General features: G+C 48.2%; 1 protein-coding gene across 3 annotated transcripts in view; it reads left to right on the forward strand.

The window, feature by feature from the left end:
- Window positions 1-20,149, forward strand: part of PHF2 (PHD finger protein 2) — an 82,721-nt gene that overhangs the window by 24,780 nt on the left and 37,792 nt on the right. For all 3 annotated transcript variants that reach the window (XM_051793233.1, XM_051793232.1, XM_051793234.1), the window contains exon 2: window positions 17,184-17,269. In XM_051793233.1, the coding sequence (XP_051649193.1) occupies window positions 17,184-17,269 (86 nt within the window). The remainder of the gene's footprint in view (window positions 1-17,183; window positions 17,270-20,149) is intronic.

Consider the following 20,149-nt stretch of genomic DNA (forward strand, 5'->3'; position numbering starts at 1 on the left):
CATCGCTTAACATTCATTTAATGAAGATCCTCATTTATATGGACAAGGTTGGCAAATAGGAATTAATGCCATTAAAACCCATGAGTCTCCCAAAGGAAACAAATCAAAAGCTCTGTGAAGGAAATGAAACCTTACTATTTATAACAAGGCAAAGCACAGAATCACCAACCATACATTTGTGTAGCTGGCTCAGGGCCCTGCAGTGGGTCTGGTTTGGAAAGGACCAGTGCCACACTGCAGGGACCTGCCCAAGGGCACCGCTCCGGCCAGAGCACAGCTCCCTTTGAGGAGCTTCCACTCCAAGGGTCCAGTCTTGTAGGTGGACTTTGGCATTTTTCTTGGTCTTGGTTTCTGGATCAAGACCAGACTTCGTCTCATCAGCCTCAGAAATAATCACAATGGTTCATCAAGGCCTAAAGATACAGATGGAAGGAAGACATCATGCTTGTTTCGGTGGATCTGCAAAAGTGGGGTTGATGCACATCTCTGCTTCTGTCATTTCACTGTATGCTGATATAGAACGGCTTGGTTTTAAGAAACACTGTCAGATTGTTTCCATAGGTGCTGATTTCAACAGGCACAGGAGGTGGATGGTTCTCTGGCTCCTTAAGAACCTTGGTCGTGCTGAGCACTGTTTCACTGGTGTTACAGAAATTCAAGTGATGGCAGCGAGAGTGAGGTACAAGCCTAAGAGCCCCAAGGGACCCCTGTGACCCTCACAAATATCCCCTTACAGAAGGCTCCAAGTCTCTGGTGACCCAAGGACCCAAAGGAATGGCTGGAGCTGTGCCAGGGCAGGCTCAGGTTGGATCTCAGCCAAAGGTTCTTCCCCCAGAGGGTGGTTGGGCACTGCCCAGGCTCCCCAGGGCAGTGGGCACAGCCCCAAGGCTGCCAGAGCTCCAGGAGGGTTTGGATGATGCTCTCAGGGACAGGGTGGGATTGCTGGGATGTGTGTGCAGGGCCAGGAGTTGGACTGGATGATCCTTGTGGGTCCTTTCCAGCTCAGGATATTCTGTGACTGTACATTGTGTCAGCAGCTCAGCCAGTCCCTGTTGGGGTGAGTGTGGCCAGTCCTGTCCTGAGATGGGTCACAGTGTTCAATGTCTGTCAGTACACGTGTGACCTCAGACTCGGAGGTTCCTCTCAGCCTCTGAGCATCTCCCAGATAAAATCAATAATAATTCCCTGATGGATACATGGAGTCTATTCACGGTCAAGACCGTGGTTGTGTGAAAACATTCTTTGTGTCTGACTGTGAAGGTTTATGCATATACAGATGTGTCTGTGTCTCCAGTGGGGAAGAGATAGTGACTTTATTTTGTATTTTGTTTTAAAATTCTGAGAGGATAGGGGATAAATTTGACAAGTTCCACTATTCATGTCAAGTTTGTAGAGTTTTATTCTGGAAACTAAAATGTCTTGTAGTGAATTTAAAATGAAATAATCAAAATAAAATATAAAATAAAATGAAATAATAAAATACAATAAAATACAGTGCAATAATTAAAATAAAATACAATACAATAGAATAAAATAAAGTGATACAATTTAATCAGAAGCTAAACTTAAGGAAAAATTTCATGAATATTGCAATGAGAAAAGGGACTGTAGATAGAACTTCCCCTGAAACCCAGAGAAAAGGTATTTGACACAGAATAGAACACCCAGGTGTGAGAAGACATGGGATAGATTTGTGTGCATTTGAAAAACATTCATGACATTCATTCATCTTGGCTCAAAATGGGTGTTTGTCCCTTTTATATTTCCTTTTCCATATTTAGGTTTCTTCCTATTATTAGGACATAAGCAGATCCAAATTGAGCTCCCACATGCATGGAAGAGGATGGGCTGCAAGAGCAGGAATTGGCTCAAATGATTACAATTCCTGTGTGAATTTACCTTCTGGTGAGGCATTGTAGGTTCCCATGGTTTTGGTCCCTGGAATGTGCTGTTCCTGGGATAGTGTGGGAGTGCTGCAACCTCTTGTAGACAGTGCACCACAGGAAAGGCACATCTCACATTCTTCCTACACATCCCTGCCTCTGTTCCTGCTTCAGGAAAGGGGCAGTGAGGATGTTTCAGAGTTTATTTATGTTAATACTTTGTCTTCTACACGGCATCCTGTCTCTTTGGGGCTATTTTCATCTTGTAAATTAACATGTTTTGCTTAAAGCATGGGTGAGAGCCAGATCACATCTCTGCTCCTTGCCTGACCTACTTATGGCATCTTCAGAAAGCAGAATTGGGTCTCCCTGCCTCTTTGCTGCCTCATGGAGGGCAGAGCCAAGGACCTGCTTGGGTATCCAGCAGCAGGGGATGGAGCTGAGGCTGTGACCCAGTTCACTGCCACCCGCTCCTAATAGCAAAGCCAGGGGCATTGGAGAAGTGACCTGAATCCAGATGGAGCTGGGGCTTCAGAGTCATAGAACCACAGAATTGTTAAGTTTGGAGAAGACCTCTAAGGGTTTGGAAGAGACCCCTAAGTCAGCAGGGGCTGCAAAGGGAAATGATTCATCAGCAAACACACCTGAGCAAAGGCCACCACTGTTTTCTTGGTGAATTTCTTACCTTTTGTGAGGGAAGATATTGAAAACTAAAGCAGCAATTAGTGACCTGTAGCATGTTGAAGTGAGCATAGACACCCATGTGACAGGACATCAAGCTTTTCATGCTGCTCATCATAGAGAGTGTTTCCCTGGATTGGCACCCCCAGTGTTTATGTATTGCTGCCTGCAATGTAGGGAACAGCCATCTTTGAGCAACTTGTTTTCATGGTGAAATGGAATCCGAGAATCACAGTGTGGTTTGGGTTAGAAGAGACCTGGAAGACCAGGTTGTTCCAAGCTGCGTCCAACCTGGCCTTGGACACTTCCAGGGATGGGGCAGTTGCAGCTTCCCTGGGCAACCTGTGCCGAGGCGTTGTGTTTTTGGGTGCTATAGGGAAGGAACTGGGTTTAGGCTTTGGAAATCTAGAAACTTACCTGTGTCCCATGAGCTCAGGCTTTTCTGAGCATGGTCCCTCAGGAGTGGCTTCAGTACAACTAGGCTGAAGCATGGATAAGCCCACCAGCAGCAGGTTTTGGTTGGTCAGATGGAGCAGCCCTGGTGTCACTGCTGCTCACAGCCCTGTGCAGGCACACAGGGCTCCAGGTTGGTTTGGTACCCACTTGTGATGGAGTTGTACTCTCCATTATTGTCAGGGCTGCAAAAGCTGGGCTTAACCTTTGCAGATACCCAGTGGTTCTTCAAGCTCCTTACTTTCCAGAGTAACTTCTGGGACTGGTGGATTTTGAAGAGTTACACTGAACGTGTTCAACATTCAAAGTCAAATGTATCCCAATCAGTTTGGCCAAACTGTGAGAGATGAGACGTAGATCTGCATTGATTTATTAATAATCACTTTTAATAATTGTATGAATAAGTGAGAAGTTACTTGGCTATCAGATTTTTTTACCAGCTGTCCTGATGTCCCTTCAGAGTCCCTGGACACCTGACACACCCCAGTATGCCCTTGGAAAACAAGAGGCAAGATGTTTGCTCGAAGGATCCATCTTTCCTCTGAGGCCATCTGAGGACTTAGAGATCAGAAGAGCTTTAAACCCACTGAAACACCTTCTTAAGAGCAGGGTGGTGGTGGCTTTCAAGTGACACAGGGAGAAAGCTTCTTGGGAAGGAACAGCTGGGGATGTGTGGTCTGTCTGGAGAGAGGTTTGTATTAAATAAACAGTGTCCAAAGGAGGCAACAAAGATGGGGAAGGGCCTTGATTTGAAGCTGTGTGAGGACACTGAGGGCACTTGGTGTGTTCAGCTGGAACAGAGGAGACTGAGGGGAGACCTCAGTGCAGTTCCAGCTGCCTGGGCAGGGGCAGAGGAGGGGCAGGGACTGAGCTCTGCTCTGGGGGGACCAGGGACAGCAGCCAGGGAATGGCTGGAGCTGTGCCAGGGCAGGCTCAGGTTGGATCTCAGCAAAAGGTTCTTCCCCCAGAGGCTGGTTGGGCACTGCCCAGGCTCCCCAGGGCAGTGGGCACAGCCCCAAGGCTGCCAGAGCTGCAGGAGGGTTTGGCTGATCCTCTGGGGCACAGGGGGTGACTCTTGGGGATGGGCCTGTGCAGGGCCAGGGGTTGGACTGGATGATCCCTGTGGATCCCTTCCAACTCAGCATATTCTGTGATTCTGTGGTTCTGTGACACAAGTAGTAAACTTCTTGGGGGCTACTCTAGAGCAGGAACAGCTAGGGGTATGTTATCTGTTTGGAGGGAGGTTTGTATTCAATAAACAGTCCTTGCTCTCAGGATGTGATTTGGCTGCTGCTCACCATTTGTCATTGCTCCTTAGGGGAGCAGAATCCCAGCTCTGGGCTTGCCCAAGGCCAGCAGAGCTGGTTCTGGCTCCCAGGGCAGTGCCAGGGCCGGGCTCCTGTGCTCTGCAGGCCCTGCCTGTGCTGCAGCTGCAGAAGCTCCAGGTGCAGCTTTACCAAAGAGATCCACAGGCTGTGGTTTCCCCCCTTCTCCCACCCATGCTCTGTGGTGCAGCAACAGCCACCTGAGTGTTCCCCCTCCCCAGGAGCCCAGACCTGAGGGCAGGTTCACCCCTGGGTGCGACACTGCCCCAGCACGGTGGGTCTGGTGGGGGAGGCTGTGTGGCCTGGGCAGTTTGTTCTGTAACAAACAGGAACAAGGTGCATGGCACATGTGAACAGACCCAGAGAGTCGTTTGGGTCCAGCCTGTGCAGCGAAGCATTAGGTGAAGCTTTTGTCTTGACATCCAGTATCTGCACAGGTCAGGAGGACCTGCAGGTGACTTCAGCTACAGCATGGAAACACTCTGCAGGTCATAAAGTGTGTGTATATCATGATTACACAAGTCTTAACTCCAAGGTGTAGGCAAATGTCTTATAGATAGATGGCCTTTAAAGGTCCCATCCAACCTAAACTGTTCTGTGATTCTGTGATTCTCTAGTTCAGATTGTGGAAAACCTCTAGTTTACAAGCTAAAAATGCCTTTTCTGGGGCTGGTCTCAAACATAAATCTAGAATGTGTGTTTTCTGTGAGTTTCCCTGACACTAAACGCCTTGTGTAACGATTTGTGGTTCCTAAGCATGGTGGAGGTTTAAATGCAAACCAGGAAAACGGAATTCTTACACAAGCTGATGTTTGTAAAATGGGCTCTCAGCTCTTTCTGGAGGTTCTGTCGATACCTGGGTGAGAGAGGTGATGTTGGCTCTTGCAATGAGGAAGAACTTGGCATGAAAAGGAGAGACTGCAAGGCCAGAGGAAGGTGTGGATGGCAGGCTGGCTTGTGTTCACGTCCCAGGCAGCACTACCATAACAAAACAGTATTGGGTTCACCAGGAACACTTTGGCATGAAGCTAATACTTAAATCTGGATAGTTGTTAGGTGAGAAAATGGCTTTTCCATGTCAAGTTGTAATACCATCAAGTCATTGACACCCATCAAGCTGTAGTCAAGTAAATGGGACAGAACACTGAGAATCACTCAGTGTTCTTTGGGCAGGTAAATTGTATTCCACACTGGGGCCGTGTTAGCCCTGCTGTGACACCCAGGTTGGGTCCCTGAGGGGATATTCACAGAGTTGGGTTGAGGTTCCAGCTGTTCTGTGGAGCTCCAGCTGCTCTGTTGGTGCTGTAATGGATGTGCTGATGTGGTGTAACCGCTGAGGGCTCTCTGGAATTCAAACAGCTTTGTGTTTCTCCTGCTTTTTTTTGAGATTGTCTGGCCAAAACCTGCACTGCTTCGTGTCTTCTTGAGTTTCTCCAGGGGTCAGAAAAAAGTCTTCAAATTCTGCATATTCCAGGAATCCCTGGAAATCAATGTTTGCTTTTAACAGACTTTCAATCTAAAAAAAAACCAGCCTGATGTCATAGGCTTAAATTTGCTCTATGGATGACATCAAGAAAATAAAAAGGACTCCACAGAGCAACAAATGTTGGGAAAATACTTTTAAGTTATTACATTCCCTAAATATGATATTAACAGAGGTACAGAGATGTTTTGGTCACAGCTCATCCTGACTGCAGCCCTCTTACCCTGCGATAAATATGTGAAGATTGTGGTTCCCTGCATTGCTCTAACTGTTCTTAGGAAAGGAATACTAAATCAGTCTTGAGTTTGATATGTTATTGAGCACTTTGGTTACCTGGTATGAAAGCAGGTAATGCCAGCTGGTTCTGTGGCATCCAGGCATGCCCTGCACAGTAGAATTCCCAGCTGAGCAATGAGGGCAATTTCTCTGTCCTTTGTGCCCCAGGAACAGACCAGAAGGACTAGACCAGCACCTGGAATGTGGCTTGTACCTTAAATACATAGTTGAAGGAAAGAAAATGCAGCCAAACGTGTATGGCTCAGAGACTTTGAGTGTGAGCACCACTAATGAAAATCAGACCTGGGCTTCCAAGGGGCTTTCAGAGGGGCTTTTAAAAATCACCCTCCTTTCTGCAGCGTTCTTCAGTGGCTCACTTCAAGACAAAAACCACTTTTCCTGTTTTTATTTTCCCCGATATAGTTTTTTATTGCTCCTCTTGGGGTGAAAAGTTACGATTTTTTCCCCAGGGTCAAACAGTTGTGTAGCATGCAATGTATTTTAGGGACTCATCTTCTTACCATCAATTAAGGAGAATCTTCTCTGTGGTATTTTGAGTTTTGGTAGAGGCTGAAGATGACATTTCTGCACCGAAGCCACTGGAGCAGTTCAGCATTTTATACCTATGAATAACAGGAATACAACCATATAGAACCATAGAATCGTAGTCACAGAGTGGTTTGGGTTGGAAGGGACCTTAAAGCCCATCCATTTCCACTCCCTGCCATGGGCAGGGACACCTTCCACTAGCCCAGGTTGTTCTGAACCCTGTCCAGCCTGGTCTTGGGCACTCCCAGGGATGGGGCAGCCACAGCTTCTCTGGGCAACCTGTGCCAGGGCCTCACCAGATTTATAGTAAATAATTTCTTCCAAATGTCTAATCTAAACCTACTCTCTTTCAGTATGAAGCCATTCTCCTTTGTCCTGTCACTCCAGGCCCTTGTAAATAGTCTGTCTCCATCTTTCTTGTAGGCTTTGGAAGGTACTGGAAGGCCACAATCAGGTCATCATGAACCCTTCTCTTTTCCAGCCTGAACAATCCCAATTCTCTCACCTTTCCTCACAGCAGAGCTGCTCCATCCCTCTGATCATCTTGGTGGCCTCCTCTGGACTGGCTCCAACAGATCCATGTCCTTCCTGTGCTGTTCCCCAGGGCTGGAGCAGCTCTGCAGGGGGGTCTCACCTGAGGGGCAGAGGGGCAGAATCCCCCCTGCCCTGCTGCCCACGCTGGGGGATCAGCCCAGCACACGGGGGGTTCTGAGTGCTGGGTCATGTCCAGCCTCTCACCCACCAGCACCCCCAGGTCCTTCTTGGAAGGGCAGCTTTCAATCTGTTCATCCCCCTGCCTGGAATGATAGCAGGGGTTGCCCCAACCCAGGTGCAGCACTTGCACTTGATTTGTTGAACTGCAAGGGATTCCCATGGGCCACTGGTCAAGCTTGTCCAGGTCCTTCTGGATGGCAAGATGTAAAAAGCAAATTACTCTTTGCTTTGCTTTGTAATGTGTTGAGATGGCAGAAACCACTGAGAACAGCAGGGAGTGGGTCAGGTCTAATGCCTCCAAAAAACCAGGGAGCCTTTTCCACCCCAACTGACCCACTCACAAAAAAGCAGGGAAGGAGGATCATTCCTAGTGTTCAGTGTAATAGGAACAAAACTATTACACCTCAGGGAAATAGATCCTGTGATAATGGCCCCGGTTGCTAAACACGATTTGTTTCTGGTGTTTTTAAACTTGTTGTATGACTCAGGCATGAAGAATCTGGCTGTTGTTGATGACAGAAATCTGTAGTTCTCTCAGTGCAGTTTCAGTTCCCAATGGCTGTATTCTATTTCTATGCTTAGTTTTATTTTAGGTTTCCTTGCAATTTGGGATGCTCCTTCTGAAAAGTGTCCAGCTCATGTTTTTAAACCTCTGCTTGTGAGGTTTGCTCTCTGGTGAGCTCAGAGCAGGTTGCCACTTCCAATAGGAGTAGCAAGCCTTGTGTCCCAAGCAGCCAATCATTTCCCTGAGTGGGGAATTCTTGTTGTAGTTTGGGGCTTCACACCAGCAATGGGGCAGCTTATTCTCTTCAACACAGAGGGGCCAAGCAACTGCACTGGCCAGCAACATCCCTGCAGTCCCTTGGATGTTTGCAATTAAAAAAATATCATACAGCTGGCTTAGCTGGCTGTAATGGATGTTTTCCAGTGAGGTCCCGAGTTCACTCACTTTTACTAATAGTTTTATAGAGGTCAAGTAATTCCTGTTCTCTCCCAAAGGGGAATGCTCTGCTGCATACCACAGGTTTGGAAAAAAAATCACAAAATATGGTTCAGCCAACCAGAGAGCCAAGTTTATCCAAGACAGCAGCTCATACAGTGGGCTGAAGCACTGGGATGAAAAGGCAGGGAGAGCATCTCCTGGCTGGAATTGAACCCCACTGGCATTTCTCAACCGGGCTGTAACAAGCAGAATTACTCTTTTCCTCTTTCCAAAGGGAAAAGGCACCTGCTGTGTAACAAGCTATTAAATTCCAGCACAATTGCAAACACCAGAAAGAGCGGGCACCATCCCCACACCCCAAAGAATTCCCAAATAATGACCGTGGGAGAAGTGGCCACGCATCCCACCCTGTGCCCCTGGGACAGCACAGCCCTCGCTCCAGGTGCTGAAAGGGGTGGTGTGACCAGGCTGTTCACATTCAAGGAAAGATGTACTGGAAGATTAAGGAGAACCTTTGAAGTCTTCCCTGAGTTCATCCCTGTTTCTACCCTTTTTCTCATTAGAGCTTGGATATGGGTCTTGGGAAAGGCTGGCTGAGGGGCTGCTCTGGGGCTGGCACTGGCCCCAGGGGGCTGGTCAGGGTTGATGCCCCCCCATGCTCTCCTGAACTGGGGGGGCTGAATTGCACCCTGTGCACCTGCTTTGCACAGCACATGGCCAGGGGGAAGCTGCAGGATGGATATTGCTATGCCTGTTTGGAATCATGGAATCACAGAAACACAAATGTAAATTTTAGTTCAAAAAAGTAACTGTGAAAATGTGTGGAGTCAGATACCCAGAAAAGGTTGATGTCACCAGGAAAAGATGTATTTGTAAACACCCACAGGAGAATTTGCAGGCAGACAAACTGTGTCCAAGGAGGTTTAGGATGGATATTAGGAAAAGGTTCTTCCCCTGGAGGGTGGTTGGGCACTGCCCAGGCTCCCCGGGGCAGTGGGCACAGCCCCAAGGCTGCCAGAGCTCCAGGAGGGTTTGGACAACGCTCTCAGGGACAGGAGGGGATTGTTGGGGTGTCTGTGCAGGGCCAGGAGTTGGACTGGATGATCCTTGGGGGTCCCTTCCAGCTCAGGAGGTTGTGTGGTTCTGTGAAGCCTCTGCAACCAGAGCTCTGTGTGGGTGGCACGACCCAGCTCTTGCACAGGGCTGAGCATCCCCAAAGCCCCAGCGAGGGTTTGTTCATTATAAGACAGAGGCCGGGGGCAGGTGTTGGTATTACAGAGTACAGGGGGGAACTGAGTCAAAAAGTGAGCTCATTTTCTGGGATGAAAGGCAGTCCAAGCAACCCAAAGAACAGTGGGGATTTTCCCTGCTCTGTGCTCGTGTGCTGATGAAGGTGCCGGGCTCTTCACAGGCACTGCGCAGGTACTGCTCGGTTTGCAAAGGAGGCCCTTCCCTCTGCATTTGTGTTTCTGTGAGTGTTTGAGAGGTGACATAAAATCCTGGCTGTCCAGTACAGCTTTGTGTTGTCTCTCATTTGGGCCTTAATTCAACATGTCCCATGCAGGGGCCCTCACCCATGTGCCCACACCAGCACACTGGTTTCGTCTGCCATCCTTGGTCTTGGGTATTCTCCAGAAGAGGCATTGACGTGTCTCTCTGTTCTCCCAAATGACTCCCAAGCTTCTGCTTTGCTTTAACCCTAACTGACAGCAGGCTTCAGCTCTCCAAAATCCCTATTTTGTGAAAACATGTGACTGCTTAGATGAGACAAATCCTTCTGCTTAGGAAAAGGCTTGTCTGTTTGCTCTGGAGACACTGGTGAGCACACGGGAGCCCTGGTCAGAGTTCACCCTGTAACAGCCACCAGGAAAACATCTCAGGAGAAGTGAACCCAGGGAACAGCTCATTTCATTGCTCTCTTCCTTCTTTCCCTTTTTTTGTCTTCTCTTTAACATCTCCTGTGCCCATGGTGTTGGCTGTTGCATTTCTGGATGCCGGGATGTGGACACAAGAAACTGCTGTCACTTAGCATTGGCCTGGTGTCAAAAAGTGAAGCGTGAGCCTCTCCACTCTCCTGTTTTTCATGCAGTACCTACAGCTTTGTTCAGGTGCTGGGGGCTTCTGGAACTGGACAGGTGTCTTCTGTACAAATGACACCTTGTTGTTAAGGAAGAGCCTTATTGTGCAACACACGATCAGTGACACACCAGGGAATGATACCAGTCGTTAAGGGATGGGGATGAGATCCAGTTAATCACTAATTATGACCTTTATTACCTATAAAAATGCAGTGATTTCTTCTGTGCTGGGGAAGGGAAGGGAAGGGAAGGGAAGGGAAGGGAAGGGAAGGGAAGGGAAGGGAAGGGAAGGGAAGGGAAGGGAAGGGAAAAGAGAAGAGAAGAGAAGAGAAGAGAAGAGAAGAGAAGAGAAGAGAAGAGAAGAGAAGAGAAGAGAAGAGAAGAGAAGAGAAGAGAAGAGAAGAGAAGAGAAGAGAAGAGAAGAGAAGAGAAGAGAAGAGAAGAGAAGAGAAGAGAAGAGAAGAGAAGAGAAGAGGAAGAGAAGAGAAGGAGAAAAGTGAGAAATGCATCACCACTTTCCAAGGCTTAATGCAATGCTGGTATACCAGTTTGTTTCTGGGAATAAAAGAGATTTGCAATTGGACTTATTTAAGGAGAGGGGACACATGGTTGTGTGAAATCAGAGTTGAAGGGTCAATTTTAATGGTGATAAAATGTCCTGAGCTTTCAACATGCCTCTGGTTAAGGGGTAAAAGTTGAAAATAGGATTCAAGTTTAATACACAGAATGTAACAACTAGTCCAGGGATGTAGTTGTGAAGGGGGGTGAGGGTGCCCCTTCCTTCCCACTGGAGGTCATAGAATTATAGAATCATTGAGGACAGAAAAGCCCTTTAAGACCATTGAGTCATTTAGGTTGGAAAAGATCATGGAGTCCAACCATTCCCCATCACTGCCAAGGCCACCACTTATCCATGTCCCCAAGAGCCACATCCCCATGTCTGTTAAATCCCTCCAGGGTTGGGGACTCCACCACTTCCCTGGGCAGCTGTGCCAGCACTTGCCCATCCTTTTGGTGAACCCTCAGTGTCTTTGCTGCTCTGCTGGGTTTTGTTGGCTTGGGCAATAAACTCAGGCTGACCTGCTAGAGGACTCCCATCATATCCATAGGGAATAGCTGCTCTTCTTGTACAGAGTCTGCTTCTCATTGAAGGTACATTGGAAGGTGTCCACAACTGAAAGGAGACGACACAAAGGCTGTTACGCCTTTGCTACACTCAGTTGCTCTTGCAGGGAGTTGTTATTGCCAGAGGAATGCTGAGCTATGCTATCCAGCAGGTTGGCCATACCTGTGCATTCCCAAAGGAAAGTATCCAACCCCAGTTTGTTTGGTCAGTGTTTGGCATTTAGCACAGAGTGAAGGACGTGTCGTCCTCCCCCCAGGAGCAGGCAGGCACCGAGCATGGGGAGCCCCTGTCATTCCCATCTTCTTCCAAAGCCCATTGTCTGGTTGGACACCCTGTGTTTCACCTACTTGGAATGGTCCTCAGGAGCAGATAAAGCATGTGGCTTTGGTTGGTTTCAGGGGTTGGAGTCTCAGCTTATTTTTCCTTCTGCTCTATTTCTGTATGCATAGGTTTGATTTTCTTTCCCATCAAAGAGCCTTTTGCTTGTTTATTTTTTCATGTTTTTCTATACTTGTCTTTGGTTGATAATGGAGATGACATGGTTTTGATAGAACAATTAATTAATTTTTCTCCCAAAACTACATAAAATGCCACCTCCCTGCAGATGGCAAATCAAGGACCCCAGGAACATTCATGCCATAAAACCAGTTTAATTCATGCACCTTTTATTATTGTTGCCTGCATAAGAAAAATCATTGTTAACTTTGTCAGAATACTGAAGCTTGAACATCTCTTCACTGCAAACACAGAAGCAATTTCATTTTAAAGTGGCAAAGGGTAGAGTTTCTAATAAAAATGTAATTTGTAGCCTCTGACTGCAAAAGCTTCTAATATGCTAATTCTCCTTTCAGTCCCTGTAACATGGGTGAGATATCAGCTTAAACAGATGCAATATCAAAGCCTTTACTTGTCATTATTATTATTATTTTTTTCCTACAACAGTGTCTGTAAAATTCAAACACATTGGTAATAATGTTTCCCTTTTATCTCATTATCAAATTAGTTTTATACTGCCTCAACCTGAGTTAAATCACTTAACAACCATTTAAAAATCAACCATTAGATTGGTTTAAATTGTTTCAACAAGGCATTCCTGGATGCACAATAATTAACCTCTTAGGCCATCTTTGCTGGGTTTGGACAGAAGGGTTTCTTGAGCTGTGAGTGGTGGTAGTGGCTGCTGCTCCTGCATCCCACATCCTTGCCCTCCACACCAGTTTCATCCCCAGTTCCCAGCTGGCACTGCACGGTGTTAACACCGATGGGACAGCGAGCGTGGGGCTTTGCAGGATGTCTGGGAAGGGTTTTCTAGGGAAAATTTCCCCACAAAAGAGTTGTCCAGTCCTGGCACAGGCTGCTCAGGGCACTGGTGGAGTCACCATCCCTGGAGGGATTTAAAAGCCATGTAGATGTGGCACTGGGGGACGTGGGTTAGTGGTGGCCTTGGCAGCACTGGGGAGTGATTGGACTCCATGATCTCTGAGGGCTTTTCCAGCCTTAAAAATTCCATGACTCTATGATTCTATCCTTCACCAAGGAAAAATTTTCTCCTTCTAATTCACTTTGAGAACGTGGTCCATTCCCCAGGGACATGTTTGGTGCTGCCAGACGCCTTCCCTGTCACACGGTGAAAAAGCAGCATCAGCAGATAATGCAGAGTCAGAGACATCCAGCCCTGAGTATGTTGCTGGGGGACACCTGGGCTGTGCTCACACCCCTCTGAGCACGGAATGGTGCCTGTGCTGTGCAAACAGCAGGATGAGTTTCCCCATCTCCTTCACAGACTGCCGGGTGTAAGTGTAGCTCTCCTCAGCTTGGGAGTTCCTGCAGCAGAGCAGGAGCCTGCCAGGATGTCAGCACACGGGTTTGGGATGTCTGTGCTTTTGGAAAAGGATTATTGGACTCCTGGTAGAAATGAAGCAGATCAGTCTGCTCTTTTTCCTGCTCCTGCTCTTGCTCCATGCCCCCCACTCCCTGCCTGTCCCTGGCCAGCTCTGCCTCAGTGTTCCTTTGCTGACCCTTGTACCTCCGGTTTCATCTCACTGGAGGATCTGAGCAATCACCCAGCAGTGCTACTGGGAGCTTTTCCCAGTTCTTCCCTTGCAAAGGTGACACAGCCAGGGCTCACACTGATGCTGCTGTGGGGCCACTGTGGGATCTTGCTCCCGAGCAGGCTGCTGTTGATCCCAAGCACACCACCTGGATCCCGAGCACACTGCCTGGATCCCAAGAAGGCTGCTGGATCCCAAGCACCCTGCCTAGATTGTGAGCACACTGCCTGAATCCTGAGAACACTGCCTGGATCCCGAGCACACCACCTGGATCCCGCACTGGCTCTGATCCCATACCAGCTGCCTCTGGACTCATTGTAGGGAGTCAAGTGCTTGGTTCAAGTCTTTTGGTTGTTTGTGTTTCTCTTGGGCAAATGAGGCTGAGAAAAAAAGCTGGAGGGACCAAAGCAGTGTGTTCTCATGGAAAAAACTAATAGATGCAAACCACAGAGTGCCATTTGTGCTGGAATTTGGGGGCTGAGGGGGAGGACAGCACTGTTCAGTCACTGTAGATGACTTGGTTTTTTTCAGCTAGAGAAATGCTTTGATTCTATTCTACTGGTAATTAACCACTCTGAGAAAAAACACACTAGTAAATTGAGAAGGAGGCGCTTCAGAAACTGGATGTGGGTTCAACCAAGGCTGGCAGTCCCCTGCTGTTTCTTATTCCCAGGTGCAAATGCTTAGACCAACCCAAGGGTCAGTCACGGCCCCCTGACACCCAAATCTTGCCACATAAACCCAATACAGATGGCAGGAAACCCTTGTTTCTCTCCTGGCAGGAACGGTCTTGAGGGGCTCTCTGGCAGTCTGGCTTTAACTGTGGAAATTCAGTTTCCTGTGCCTATCTCCACGTGGAAGCCACCAACAGCCCTGCTGGTGGCAGTACCTGGTGAGCCAAGCTCTGCTGGTTGAGAAGAGGGGCAGAGGCTGGAATGGGTGGATATTCTGGCTACAGATCCCTGAGGCAGATCAGTCAGGGGATCCCTTGGACAGTTCACACTCCCAGTTTCCTGCACATTGAGGGCAGCAGCTTCTGCCTGCAAGCAGCTGTAAGTGGCCAAACCTTATTCCAAAGCTGTGCTGGAGCTGGAAAAGTTGACTGTGTGTTCTAGGGGCCCGCTGGAGTTTGAGGTCAGTTATTTTTACTTCTCTGCCTTGTTCTTGTTAGATGTTTGACTCGCTCTCAGAACAATGGCTCCCACCACACTGCAGCCATCGCCCTGTGCCACAGCTGGTCAAACCTCCTCCCATCCAGTGCCCAAGGGTCTCATCTCCTTGCTTTAGCTAAATATAGGCTTTTCAAGCCCTTGTAGAGAGCCTAATCCATACCTTTACCAAGCTTAGCAAGATGAATCCAGTGGCAAAAGCAGCTGACACAGCTTTGTGGGTAGAGGAATCCTCTACATTCTCTTACTCTGGCTCCAATCTACCAGGGTTTGTTTAAATTTTCTACTGATTAATCTGGTATTTTTCTGCTAATTTTTCTGGTATTTCCTACTAATCTGATGTTTTTCTCTCTGTATGTACTGCACTCTGAGGACTGGGCTGTTGTGATTATGATTTTTCCTGTCTGCAAACTTCAGTTTTCCGTGCTGTCTGCCCAGGGACACACAATAATTCTGTATTTTTTTCAACTAACTGTTTAATGAAAAATAGCAGCCAAATCTGCAGTTGCTTTGTCACATTTCTGAAATAATGACTCCTGTTTCCAGGCTGGACTTACATTGACGAGAGAGTCTCTGGCTTTGGTTGCAGAGCTTCTCTCAGCCTGAGCTTTGTTTGGGAGGGAGCTGGCTCCCACACTGGCAGCTGCAACAGGGGGACCATACCCAAAAAGGTTTCTGGCAGGATCTTATTTTGACAAAACATTTACGATGGTAATAAAAAGGCTGTGTTTCTGTATCTTAGCTAGTTTGGCCTTTCCCAGCTTGGTTGCAGCTTTGGCTTTGTTGATGCTGTTCTGTAGCAGCAGGTGTGTCTGTGGTTTGTGATGGGGATGTTACACATCCCTGTGTGCCTCAGGGTCAGCAGAGCTTTGGGAGTGAGGGGTCTCAGTGCTTTTTAACGGCTGCCCCCCTGCCCCAGGTGTGCACATGTTGGTTCATGTACCCCTGCACACCCTGCTGAGGGCACCAAAGAACCCTGGGCTCCACAGAGCCAGGCAGGGGGGTCACAGGCATTCTGTGGAAGAGGTGGGAGCATGATCTACCTGCCAGCAGCCAGAAGGTCACAGCCTCCCTGCATCTGGACCATCACCAGGTGCTGCTGGTGCGTCCACACAATATGAATTTCTCATATTTGGACACTTTGTTGTTGTCCTGCAGAGCTTGCACAGGGTGAGAATGATTTGAGAGGTTCTGTGAAGCATGTGATAGAACCAACCCACCCTGCTGCCTGGCCTGGGGGAGAGAAGCAACCATCCTCTGCTCTGTTTCCTACAGGGCAGAAACAGCAGCTAAACACTTTGAATTTCTGCACTCATTGCCTCTTGGCACTGCTGGTGGGATGCCAGGAAGCAGAACATGGCTTTATGCATGAAGATTGCATTGCATGACCCCTGCCCAAGCCCTTTCCCTGGCAGAAGAGCTGTGTCAGTGTTCTCTGCTGGCTGAGGAGCACTGAGAGGTGCTCTGTGCTCACTGCAGAGCACCAAAGGAGGCATTTCAGGTGGTAGAGAAACCCCCGGAGAGCTCTTGGTGTGATCCAGACTTGCTCGTATTGGGGCTTAGGGTGCTTTTGTGTGTCTTGTGGGTGCTCTTGCCTAGCCAAGCTCCCACAGAGCCATGGCACAAGGGCTGCATCTCACAGCACCCCACTGAACCCTTTTCTCTGTGCTGGAAATGTGTCTTGCAGCCTGGGCTACTCCTGACAGAGGCAGCAGGAGCAGAGTCCTGTTTGCTCTTCCTCCCTGGCAGGAACAGTGTTGTGCTGGACCCGGATTCTTTGAGGCTGCTCGGCGCTTGGACCGTGCAGCAGCTTCTTGTCCTGGGGTGTTTCAGCTCTTTGGTTTCAGTCCTCCCAAGCACTGTGTTCCCCACTGGATTGTGCCCATGCCCTGTGCCCCCAGGCTGCGGGTGATGCTGCCTGGGTTGAGCCACCCAGAGTGATCCCGGTGGGATCCCCACACAGCCCATCCCCTTGGCAGCCAGAAGTGCTGAGCTGTGTGTCTTCTTTCCCTCCTCATCTTCCTGCATGGGAACAGAGGTGGAACCTATGGAAGTTGTGCACGTGGTATCTCTTGCCAGGATCACGCCGGTCCCTCGCAGCTGCCCACACATCCTTGGTGAAGAGAAGATGTGTTTTGTTCATCAGGTTTATGTGGGATGGTGCTGGGAAAACTCTGTGTGGGTACCCTGGCAAAAAAACCACTCTGTGGGACACTCTGCTGTATTTTCATGGACGTCCACAGTGGACTGGTGGTGGCTTCTGGCTGAGAGCTTTTGTAGCACCACACCAGGAGTGTAGGCTACAAAACCCCTGTCGGTACCAGTGTACAATGCACCCAGACCTGGTTTCGATGGAGCCCTTGGCAGTGGCAAATGGACAGCATTTTCCTTGTTGATTGTGTGCTTCGAGATGGACTTGAGCTAATGTCATATTTACCTTCTTCTATTCCAGTTGTGTCGGTGTGGAAGAGGAAGAGGCACCAGATATCGACATCTATCATTGCCCAAATTGTGAGAAAACCCACGGAAAGTCGACCTGTGAGTACCCGTGTGCAGCCAGGCCCTGATACACAGCAGGGGCTGTGTGTTTGGACAAAAGGACCTCTTATTTTTGTCATTGCAAAAGGCCCTAAGTATCATGTGCCATAAATATTGGAATTCAAACCAGGAGGTGAAAATTATGTTAGTGGGAGGACGTCATGGGTTGGATCTTGGAGCTTTGGCTGCAGCTTCTGCGTGGCCTCAGGCGTGTGTGTGAGCTCAGGCAAGGCACTCACCTGGAGAGCTGCAGTCCCTGGTCCCACAAGAAAATGAGCATCCTTCCATGCATGAATTGTGCCCACACTGAAGAATGTGGGCTAGAAAATCCCTGTGGAGGCAGCTAGTGCTAATACAGGGAGTTTTGGAAGCTACGTGGTGTTTTCCGTCTGTGGATGAGAAGAGTAAGAAACAGTTTGTTGTGCTTGGCCTGGATATAGAACTGCAGCGATTTCTGTGGCAGTCAAACTTGTAGGATGCACTGAGGGTGCCAATTCTTGCAGTTCTTTCACAGAAGGTTCTCCTGAGTAAAAGTGACAGTTGATCTCAGTGGGAGTTTTGTCTGGGAAAGAACCGTGGGATGTGTTTGCTTTGGTCAGATTAATTCACAATTTCTTTCTATTATACAATGGCTGAAAAAAAAGAAAAGAAACCAATCCCTGTGAAAGATGAAATGCTTCACTTGAAAACCAGTTGCTGTAAATAAGCAACAGTGATGGGGAGGATCTTGCTGCTCTGCAACCTCAGGGCATCCTGCAGAGGAAGAGCTGGGTGCTCATCTGCAGGAGCCGAAGGAATCCTAACAGTCCCTTTTTCAGTATGAAATAAGGGATGGCTGGAAAGTGACTCCTTTTGTGTTAAAATTCAGCATTTTTAACCCAAGAAATTATTTGTGCATTGCCTTACTTGTTAAAGTTTAAAAAATTTCTAAAGGGAGAGGGGAGGAGCCTGAAATGTTTGCTTTGTGGGCAAAAATGGGAATTGTTTTTCCACTATGATTTTTTAAAAGTCAAGTGTGAACTGGAAACCTGAATGACCTGCAGCTGTTCCTGTCTCCCAGAGGGTCTGCCAAGAACTGGGGTCTGAACAGGGAACCCACAAACTGGGAAGCTGGCAAAATGCCCCTTGGGAGGCTGGTTCTGAAAGACTTAATGAAATCAATATGTCCCTACAAAATGTTCTGGTTTAGAAGAATCAGCCTTTCTAGTTTTTGTTGGAAGATTTCTGGAAATTGGTCCCACAAATAACCACAAATCGTATTGAAGTGAGTAATTTGGGATTGGAAAGGGTTGTGCTGAAAAGGGGGGGTGACTGCAGATGCTCCCAGGCTGTTGCTGACCTGGGACAGAAGCAGCAGCACAGGATCTCCAGCCTCTGTGAGTTCTGTATAACATTGAGATGAGTCTGATACTTTGATTTCCTTCACATCATGTTGAATTATGAGGGATGAAAGGCACTTTTCAGTGCGAGGGAAAAAACCCCAGACAAAAGCAGCAAAAGCCTATAATCAGGAATTGAATATCAATTCTATAAAACTGGGGTATGTCATCCTAGAATGCAAGAAATGGCAGTTGTGATAAAAAGATTGCAAGTTTAATATACCAGTTAAGATGATGAGAGTTGAATGGACAACGATATTCTGATGCTTTTAAGAAGGTTTCTGTCTCTCCAGTTCTTCTTCTCCAAATAAAAATCCACTGGTACGTCCCTGAGCCTGCGTCACACAGCCCAGCAGAAATTGCTGCTGGAGCACAGTTCCACCCTCTTCCATCCCAGGGACACCTTTCACTAGCCCAGGTTTCTCCAAACCCAGTCCAGCCTGGCCTTGGACACTTCCAGGGATGGGGCAGCCACAGCTTCTCTGGGAAACCTGTGCCAGGGCCTCCCCACCCTCACAGGGCGGAATTTCTTCCCAACATCCCATCTAACCTGCCCTCTGGCAGTGGGAAGCTGTTCTCCCTTGTCCTGTCTCTCTGGGCCTTTGTTGAAAGTCCCTCTCCAGCTCTCCCAGCCTGGCTCCAGAGCAGAGGGGCTCCAGCCCTCAGAGCATCTTCGTGGCCTCCTCTGGACTCGCTCCACGTCCTTCTGACGTCAGACCCCAGAGCTGGAGGCAGCTCTGAAGGTGGGGTCCCACAAGGTCTCCCTTGACCTGCTGCCCATGCTGCTGGGGATGCAGTGTGCTGGGAACACAGACCAACACCCCGTCCTGCAGGACAGCAATGCCACTTTGTTTTCTCCCTTCAAATACATCACAGGCAGTTTAACCATGTGTGAGACCAATCATCAAAGAAGTGGAGTGCACAAATTCCATTTATACATTAATTAGTGCTAACCTTACCTTGAGTCCTGGAGACAAAGTCACAAGCTGCATAGCAATTCCCTCACTAACCTGTAGAATCCTGTGGAAAAAGGAGGCTGTTATCCTGTAGCCCCTCCTTGCAGGGTACAGCAGGCCAGGGAAGTTAAAAGACAGATGAAATGAAGGCAGGACCAGCTTGGCTCAGTGCATTCCATCTGCTGGGAATTTGCATGCAGGGCACTGCCCGGCCAGTCTGCGGGGGGATCGCTTCCATTTGCTCATGAACTGCCCCAGTCTGTGTTTAAACTCGTTATCCAGCACTATCAGCTTTGTAATAAACGAGGAAGAGTCGTTCCAGCACCAGGAGTTCACCGGTAGGATTTAATTACTGCGAGATTAGCAAAGGGAAAGGCAGACACCGATTGTCTGTTATGCAACTCGTCTGGATTTAAAAATGGATGTGTATTTCTGGAGCACGCCTTCCGCCAGATATGTTTTCCAGATGTCAAATTTAAAAATCATTTTCCTCTCCTTACATTTTTCCACGTTACCACTGTGGTGAGTGGCTGCTCTCAGAAGAT

This window comes from Manacus candei, unplaced genomic scaffold (assembly GCF_025592945.1).
Source record: "Manacus candei isolate 608988 ecotype Guabito, Panama unplaced genomic scaffold, ASM2559294v1 h1tg000036l, whole genome shotgun sequence".
Taxonomy (NCBI): Eukaryota; Metazoa; Chordata; class Aves; order Passeriformes; family Pipridae; genus Manacus; species Manacus candei.